This window comes from Acanthisitta chloris, unplaced genomic scaffold, assembly GCF_000695815.1.
Source record: "Acanthisitta chloris isolate BGI_N310 unplaced genomic scaffold, ASM69581v1 scaffold9740, whole genome shotgun sequence".
Lineage (NCBI taxonomy): Eukaryota > Metazoa > Chordata > Aves > Passeriformes > Acanthisittidae > Acanthisitta > Acanthisitta chloris.
Window position 1 is genome coordinate 22,444 of NW_008651071.1, and position 9,785 is coordinate 32,228.

The window sequence follows — 9,785 nt, forward strand, 5'->3', positions numbered from 1 at the left end:
ATAACGTAATGAGCTTTTGCTCCACTTAATTGAAGGTTCTTCTATTCACGAACCTCTGCTGAGCAGCCACATGCTGCCGTCACTACAGTACTAGTGAAGATGACAACTCAAAAAGCCCCAGGGAAAGCTGCCTTCCCCTCCAGCAGCCAGCACAGGGTGGTGTTGGACTCCTCAGTCGTTATAATTTGGAAAGGTTATGAGACCAAGATTGTGCTGGTAGTGACATTTGTTTCATTAATGTCAGATAATGAAGTAAAGTAGACATGCCTGAAGAGGACAAAAGGAGCTGCTTTTCTTTCTCCATTTCCCACTATGCAAAACACCTCAGTCTTTTGTTAAATGTTTTTTACATTTGCAGGGAGGAGAGACAGCTTCAGATTTCTTTTCCAGGGAATGTCTCTTTGGCTTACATAGCTACCTTGGCCATGTAACCTGCCACAAACATGCCTGCAGACCTGTGGAAACAACAGGGCAGCTTCTGTTCCCATAGATGCTGCCTGTACTGGGACCACTGGGGTTCCAGTACCACTGTCTTTGGAAACAAAACAAGTGTACAGAGTAGATGCAATAATTGGTAGTTTGGAGAAATTTTTTTTCTTTTTGGTGCTTGATAAATTTGCTGTCTTACATGGGAGATCTCTGATGGTGATTCAAAATATATGCATTTATATTAAACATGAGCCATGCTGATTACCAGATGGAAAAAATAAATGTGACAGCTCTGTTAATTGATTGCATGGGAAGTTTGCAGGTTTGCAAAGAAGGGGCTTGCCCTTCCCTTGTGGCCATCTGACCCTCCTGTGTGTTAAGTAAATAAGTTTTTTTAAAGACAGTTAATTTTTGGGTGGTGTTCTTTTAAGACAGAACCTGGCATTTGACTCAAAATTCTAACTTATCCTGGTACCTGGCTTTTGGATTTTCAACGCACAATATAGTGGAAATGGTCTTCGCCCCATTACTCCTAATGCTTGCATGAAACTGCAAATGGTATTTCAACAGCGGGTGGGAGCTAGCTACCTACAGCAAGAAAGCAAAGGAGCCATCCCTCAGAGGAGAAACACGTATCTGTTTTTCAGTGTGTAAAACATTTACGGGTTTTTTCCTAAATGATGAAGTTTGTGTTTTACTTGAACTTGACCTCTGAACATTTCAGAGTTTCTTTTGCAGCATCTATCCTAGGCAGCAGCAGGCTTGAGTAATTTAAAATGGCTTGTGAGAGGATTATAAAAAGAACTATCATGTCAAATACAGGTTTTATAAGACTGTATTTTCCAATTTACAGGCTAACAGAGTTGTTTGCAATGATTTGCATTTTCAAGAGTTTTTCTTTTTTAAACTAGATGAGCAGTTCCTGGCTTGTTTGAGGGGATAGGACATTGTGGCATTCTCCCAAGGCTGTGGACTAGAGGCTGCATAGGACAGACTAAACAGAATTGAACGAGTTGTGTATTTGCCTTTTCTTATTCAGAGAGAGAGGCAAAACTGCCAACAAGAGGCATAAACTCTGTAAATGAAATTTGAACTAATAAAAAATGAGAGATTCCACTTTTAATAATACTGTTAGCAATAGCATAAGGAAGGTTATTTATTTAAATCAATTTATTCAAATATTTTTTAACTTTGCAGGATTCCTCTTAATGTCAGTTTGAGATAATTTACCATCAATTTACTGAGGTCTGACCCTCTCCTGGGGGGACAGGCTTTGGGAGGCAGGGAGATGTATATGTAGAACCAGATCCTGTAATCTGATGAATATTTGTAGACCCTCATGTAGTTGTTGGATGTATGCATATTCCCAAGAGTCTGCCTACACAGGTCACATTGCAGGGTTGGGGCTGAGATGGTATATGAATAATAAAATGTGCTGGAAGGCCCTTAAAAAACTGCTTAGATATATTGAAAGTAGTACTGAAAACTAGAAGTTCAATTTATTATATAGCTGTGCTCTGCTGGAACATTTGATCTTGCTGCATTTAATTCAGGAAGTCTAAGTGGTATGTGTGCAGTGCATGACTGAAATGTCCATTAATGCTAGTGGAACAGAGGCATATACAGAAGGGGGAAGACGTATTTCCATGTAGTTGAAATATTGGGTTAATTTCAGTAATAGGCAGCAACAAAGCGTAAGATAAAATTGTTAGAATGGTTCAAAAGACTACTTGAGGAAGGAAAGCCATCCGACAAAATGCCACCACATTTCAGGGTATGTCAGATACTAATCGCCCCCCTCTGGCATGCTGGAGCAGGTGAAGGGCTGAGTGGTGAAGAGTAATGGTCTGCAAACTTGTGTCCGTCTGTCTGGACATATCTTGTTGCCAGCTTTCTTGTGATCACTTATAGGGAAGGAATGTTATGAACCCCAGGCTTGAAAAGGTCAGTTGAAATTGGAATTTATATGTGAGGTGAGATGCTTAATGTCATCATTATCAGGTCAACACCCAGAAAATACTTTGTATTCACTTAATTTGTACAGAGAACTACAGAGCTGAACTCTGAAATGCCCATAGGCTGCAGGTGAATAGGAAATGGCATCATGCATTGCCTTGCTTTTCAAAAAAACCATTCCTAAGCACAGGAAATGAAGGCTCCGGGTTTCTGTCGGTATTTGTTACACCTTCCTCAGCCATTTTTTTCACTGTTTATTTGTTAAGATTAGTGAGCCTGGTCTTTTCCTCACACAGCTTTCCATCCTGCTCTAGGATTGTAACTCCTTTTAGCACTGCTGTAACTGTTGGCAGAAGGCTAAAGGCAAGTGCCTGTTGGTGACAGTTGCCTGCATGCTGCTCTTCTCATTTCTGTCGGTATTTGTTACACCTTCCTCAGCCATTTTTTTCACTGTTTATTTGTTAAGATTAGTGAGCCTGGTCTTTTCCTCACACAGCTTTCCATCCTGCTCTAGGATTGTAACTCCTTTTAGCACTGCTGTAACTGTTGGCAGAAGGCTAAAGGCAAGTGCCTGTTGGTGACAGTTGCCTGCATGCTGCTCTTCTCATGAGTGCCAACCCCAGCAAAGGTGCACTGATTAGGGAGATTTAATCTGGCCTTCGATCCTGCCATGCAGTGTAAAGGGAATTCTGTCAGCCCTCGCAGGACAGTGTTCACCTCTCCTAACAGTGGCATCTAACTGGAGTTCAGAAGACACCTGTCCTGGGCTCTTCTAAAAGTCATTGCTGAGGACATCACCTCCAAAGAGAAGTGAGATCCATTCCAGAGTTCTAATATAGATCCTATGAGTCCAGACTATTATTCTCATACTATATTTAATTTAGTCTCACCTTTAATGTAATCACATTGACATCATGCTGTTTGTAGAAGTGATGACCTTTGTGCTCATCTGCCTCCAACTGTGTAATTTGCAAATGAACTGTGAACCTGCCTTTATGCCTGAACTGCTGAAAAATTTTTTTGCCTGTATGGGAACCCTCTCCACAGCCCAAACCTTGACCCTTCTATGGAGAACCAGACTGAGGAAGGTGGTCAACCTGTTCGTTTATTCTCTGCTTTAATTACAAGTTTGGTAACAGCTCCATTACTAGTGGCAGTTTCTCATATTGGACATATCTTTGTGTAGCTTTATGTTGTCCCCTCCCAAGATAGGGACAGTTGGCTTGATTGTGGCAGTCATCTTATGTATGTCGTAAAAGAGCAGTTGCAAAACCAGAAGCAGCCACTCTTTTACTGCAAGTTGAGCACTTTTGTCCCTCTTGCATGTAATATTTTTCCTAACCAGAGGACTAGAACCTCATACAATAGTTTCTAGGATTCACTGAATTTTATTGAAGCTTGTAGGCTAGCCCTGTTTCAGTTAACATACCCTTACGTCCTCTGCAGTCAAGGTCGAGTCTTGCTTTACCTCTTTGGCAATATGGAAATAGTGTGATCAATTTACTGAGCTTTTTTTTTTTTTTTGTTGTTGCTAGCAGTTAAATAATAAGTGCAATTAATTGAATAGGGCTGTTCTTGAATGCCGGGGAAAAAAAACTTTATGATTTGTAGCGCAAATTTTTGTTGATGCATACGCCATTAAATTACAAACCTGGAGAATCCTTTGTTGGGGTTGGTTGCATTTTACCCCAGTGCAGTTTGGCTAAATTCCCTTGTAGAGAAAAATACTTGTTTGTATTATAAAGCATACAGTTAATTATTAAACACTGTGAGAGGAAAACCCATCTCTTTTAACACACTTCCTACTTCTGATCTATGTTGTGGATCAAGTGGCATCTAGGAGTTTTCTTGTGCATATAGTGAGCCCATGGATTGAAGAACATTAAAGTTCTAAAAGAGATGGAAGATCATTTAAAGAGCGTAAAGAGGGAATACTGACTATTCTTTAAAACATTCAGTATTTTCTCTGATTTTTTCCAAAGTGAAGTTATGCTTGTTTTGCTTTTTGGCAGCAGCTGAAGAGCAAATGGAATTTTATTTTTAAATTATGGGTAGATATTTTTAAAAGGGAAGAGGTGTTGGTTTGTAAGACTCTTTGCTGCTCTCTAGACTACTTGTTAAGACTGAAGTTACAGATAAAAGACTGTCTCTCAAACAGTTTCTTTCTGAGCTGCATAATGCAAGATAACAATAGCTATTTATATAATCCATATGCTTCCTTTCCCTTTTAGCTGCATTTCGAAAGACTTATTAGTCCTAGAGCCCTGCACGTTTGGAGAATCAAAACCTCCAGAGTTTGACATCTTTAAATAAGCAACCAAATGTTATAAAGAACAAACCTCACTTACAGTTAGGAAACAATATTTACATTTAAGGTTGAAAAGCCAGGATGTAGGAAAATTTTGCTAATTTGGAAGGTGACCTTTAAGTGCACCAAAACCAAATAATTTGTAAGGTATGGCACAGGGCACATTCCTGCAAAATTTGTGTGAATACTGCTTTAGTGGTTCTTGAAAGACAAACAAAGAGACCTGGAATGAAATCTTTATCCCTCTCCCAAATAAGATTGAAGCTAACAAAGGCATACAGCAGTGCCCTTTCAAAGCTTGCCATTAAAACGAAGGCTCTGCAGCACAGCTAATGAGATGGCTCAGGGTGGAAAACAATCTGTTTTTAAGAATGTTTAGATCAAAAGTAATTTCTAATCTGTGAAATAAAGTCGCTTTTCAATACCTTTCTTTCACTAGTAAAGCTTTTTATGTTTGCACTATTTACTTCAATCAGATGTTTTCAATTTTACTTTTTTTTTCCCTGAAAATACTTCCTAGGGTTAGTTGGTAGTGACCAACAGCATTATTCTTTTTCTCTCTCCCCTATTCACCCACCCCCACATTAAAAAAATGAGAAAAGAAGAGGGGGAGGAAGAAAGAAACATCTTTTCTTAAATGATTTGCAAGCATCTGTGCTTTAAGCTACTTTTTATGAACGCTCCTTAGTAATGACTCAAGGTAAAAAAGCAGAAAAGCATCCAATGTTAGGAAATTGCAATCCAATACCATGTAATTTAAACCTGCCATTGCCTCTCCTGTACTAAATGACATACAGATGGGTAGCTCTGTTGCCTCTACTTTGGGAACACAATTGGTCTTTTTATGAGTGTATATACATTGCTAGCAAAAAATATTTTTGTTGGGACTGTTTATTTCTAATTGTACTATATTTTAATTACTGTCAGAATTAGAGTGCTTTTTCCCTGCCATATGTTGTCAGCTAATTTTTGCCAATTATTATCAAAATTACCTGAATATTTGGAAATTTCTGCTCCTATTTTGGGAGTTTTCATGCCCAAAAGCAACCTCATTGTTGTTTTTTTTCTTTCCTGATGTGAATTTTTGCACTATACAAATGTGGGTTTTTACAGTAATCCTTATGAACTCCTTGGATTTTCTGCATGAACTAAGCAAAGCTTAAGATGAGATTTTCAAAGAAGGGTAATTTCACCAGCAACCCTGATTTTTACGACAAGTCTATTGTTGAACCTTGTACAGCTTTGTGCATAAAGAAATTACTTGCTCCTCAGGGCTCCTATTCTAGTGTTTCAACAGCGAAAAAATAAAATTGCTAATGTTATAAAGTAAAAGGATGAGGATGCTATTAGAAGTTAAATCAACCTTATTGTAATTCTGAAGGTTTAGAATTGGTTTTCAGCTACTTTAAAGGGTAATGAAATTGCTAGATGTTGTGGCTAAACATCATATGCCCATTACCATAAGTCTCCAATATAGATGTCTTGTAAAGAATGTTTCAACTGTAGTTGGTTTTTTGCTGATTTTTTTTTAATGGTTGGAAAAATGTTAGTTTCTTGTGACTAATTGTGTGCACAACAGTTTAGTGTATAACACACCAAAGGGCTTTGGCTGTAGCACATTGTCACTGCTCCAGTGCAATCACCTGGCTCTCTATAAAAATTCTTTTTTAAACTTGGATTTGAAGAAATAATCAGCTGTATTTCAGCTGAGCCATTCTTCGTGCATTAGGGACTGGTCTGGTCATTGACAAGTGAATGCAGAAGCTATGCTGTGGCTGTCTGCCAAAACAATTATTCAGGATTTAAGCTAAAAAGGCTCCTTCTCCCATATCCTCTCCCTTTGCAGGGTCATGTAGGGATAAAAAGGACTGTAAGGTGGTCTTTTCCCAGGATGAGCTGAGGAAGCGGCTGACACCCTTGCAGTACCATGTCACTCAGGAGAAGGGGACTGAAAGGTAAGGCAGGACAAAGGAAACACAGTCCTCAAAACACAGGAATCTTTCTTTTCCACTCCTCCTCTTACTGCTGTTTCCTTACCCTCTCCACCAAGTTTTGTTGGTTTATTTTTTCCCCCGGCATTTCTGCACTTGTTTACTAACCCCTACAAATTAACACTACTGCAAAGACAAGCATCTGCAGCACGGGCGCCGGGGCCAAGGGTCTTGTGTGAGTTTTTCTTTTAATGAACACTGCATGTCTTATAAAGTCACCGGGCTCATGTTTAGAGTCTGTTTTTAGTTTACTGCAAAACGTGTGGAAGTAATAGCCGTTTAGGTACACTTTTTTTGGAAGACATCGCAGTAAGCACAACCACGAGGGAAATGGCCCTGTGCCAGGAGGCTGGAGTTTTGAAGGTGGCCATTGTAAGTATAGACGTTTTGGCTGCAGAAAGAAGGTAGCATAATTTAGTTCTTTTCCACCCCACTCCGATTTCTTTTTGAAGCACATGTGGAGAAGGTATTTATTGGCTCATTTGTGGTTGGAATGTCAAAAATTTTCAATAACTGCCCTCACATGGCTTTAGTCACTGGAAGCCAGCCCCAAGTGTTGGAGGGAAAAAAAAGGACACCCTTCCAAGACTGTTTTTAGTGAATAAAGTCTCTCTCTCAGCTGATTCCAGCATGAAGGTAACTTGCCAAGGCCCAGCCATTTTTTGTTGTCTAATTTATACCACTGGGCTTGGCGTAAGGCCCTGGCTTTACCTCTGCTCCAAACGTACTAATGATGTAACTGCTTGTTTTCATTCATGAGCTGAAAGGGCTCCCCGCTGCACGTGGGGTCCCGGTTAATAGGCAGCCCTCTTCCTGACAGTGCTGACTCTGGTGGCTGACCATGCCGGGGAGGCTGGCAGCATGGTCCCCCTCTCCACCCCAGCTCCTCCAGCCTCCCGGAGCCTGTGGGACAGGGGACACTGGCTCTGCTGGGAGGCCTGCCTTCCACCCAGCCCTCCGCACTCTTGTGTACGAGACCAACAACGTGATTTAATGCACACAAACAATCGGAGATTAGGTCATTCTTAAAAATCCTGTTTATAAAAAAAAAATTGGACCTCATAAAAAGGGTGAAAGGATAATAAAAACAAGCTGCTGAGCACATAGGCTTTTTGTTGGGCTAGCGCAGCTGATTCGTATTAAGCGAATGACCTCCTAGCCTCTTAGATTGTTAACTTAGAAAAATATTCCCTTAAAGCTGGAATATTGCTTTTCAACTGAAAATATAAGGTGTACACAGCTTGAAATTGTGGACCAATTATTTCATTTTCAGCTACAATGCCTCTGCTGCCTGGGCAGCTGGTGGTAACCTGACCCAGCGCCGTGGCTCTGCAGCGCCCGGGCGGGTGGGCAACAGGCACCCAGCGCCTTGCACCTCCCTCAGCACTGAACCCACCGCACACACACGGCCCAGGCACCGGCCCAGGGGGTGCGGCAGGTTGAGCTACGTGCCAAACAACCCATGTTTGCAAAATTTTGACATTTCACTTGTCAAGTAGGGGAAGATTCCAGGTTTACCCCTCTTTGTTTTTGTTCTGGCCTTTGAACTGTGGGACAATTTGCTTCCTTTTGCATGATGTGTAACACCTGAGGCACACTAACGAGGACATTCCCCTTTTCCTGTGCCTGCTTTATTTGCTGCCTTTAATAAAAAACAACTGCCAGCTTTGAAAGTGTGGGGTTCTTCTCTAATATTTTTCTAAAGCCTTAGCTTCTTTGGTAATTAAAAAAACCCAAATTCCTTTATTAAATTTTAAAATGCAGTGTTGTTGTTTTCCCAGTGCCTTTGAGGGGGAGTACACACACCATAAAGCTCAAGGAATATACAAATGTGTTGTTTGTGGGACTCCTTTATTCAAGTGAGTATGCTAAGTATAGTTTTGAGATTTGTCTTTTAGTTTATATGTAATCTTGTATATATTCCATGCATAATTGTGTAAGGTCATTTCGCAGAATCACAGAATGGTGACATCATTCAACCTTATAAGAGATACAAGAGAAGCCATATGAATAATAATGCTATAGTAAAATTGATGTTCTAGTAAACAAAAAATATGATAAATAAATAATATAGATAACATTCAGGTAAAAAAGGGAATAGGATAGAAAAAATTAAGTAGTAATTTTAAATTTATTTTTTTTGTATGCAGCTATGCCAAGTATTTGGAGCACAATCTTTCACTGTGCTGACAGATACTGAGGTTTGGCTGTTAGCATTACTTACGGGTAGCTTTAAGAGCTACCAGGTGGTGATGCTGCATCCATGCTACAGCATTATATCTGATAGTGGAGAAAAAAAGCAGATGCTTTCTTTTAGAATTCAAGAAGTTAAGAAAACCAAACCCAGGAAAATTGCATTACTTACTGAATTTCCATCCATTACAATTAGAACACATGGAGAGCTGTTTTAGGAATTGGAGCAATGATTAAGAAAAAAATAATCAGTTTTGTGTCTTGCATGAAAAATACACTTTAGAAGTACTGTGGGAATTACAGCCCTATATTTGGTGCTAGAAGCAGTGCTGATTGAATTATCTTAATCACTGCATTGTTCTGCACAGATTCAGTTGTTTATGTGTTTTTTTCTAATTTCTGGCTGCTTGTGTTCATTCTGATGAAGAATTTAATTTTTTTTCTTGCTTTTTTTCCCCTCAGTCCACACTAACTCAGTCCCTCTCACTTGAAGAGGTACCATTACAAAAGTGTGAAGCAGGATGGTCAGGATAGCACTAATAATACAGAAAATTGGGCCAGTAATAGGTTACAAAGGAAAATACAATTGATGTAGCTCTAGAATCACCAGATGTGGCAGTGATAGTTGTTCTCAAGAGACTGTCTGTAAAATGAAAGAAGCACTTAATCTCTGTAATGTGTGATTCCTCTGTTAGGATTACCTGCAGAAATTTGAATAATAATGTGAGTCTTTTGAGCTGAAAAGCTAATGGTTACAAACACAGCCAAGACAATATTCTCATATCATGTGTTAACTATGATGCTTGGCTTGGGGGGTATGTCGTGGTTTAACCCCAGCCAGCCAACAAACATCACATAGCTGCTCACTCACCATCCTACCAGTGGGATGGGGGAGAGAATCAGAAGGG

The 9,785-nt window shown here is 39.8% G+C and overlaps 1 protein-coding gene across 1 annotated transcript in view; it reads left to right on the plus strand.

Moving 5' to 3' along the window:
- Positions 1–9,785, plus strand: part of LOC103799242 (methionine-R-sulfoxide reductase B3, mitochondrial-like) — a gene marked incomplete at its 3' end in the record, with an annotated part of 25,937 nt that overhangs the window by 7,421 nt on the left and 8,731 nt on the right. The window contains exons 3-4 of the mRNA XM_009071550.1: positions 6,540–6,648; positions 8,466–8,543. Of these exons, the coding sequence (XP_009069798.1) occupies positions 6,540–6,648; positions 8,466–8,543 (187 nt within the window). The remainder of the gene's footprint in view (positions 1–6,539; positions 6,649–8,465; positions 8,544–9,785) is intronic.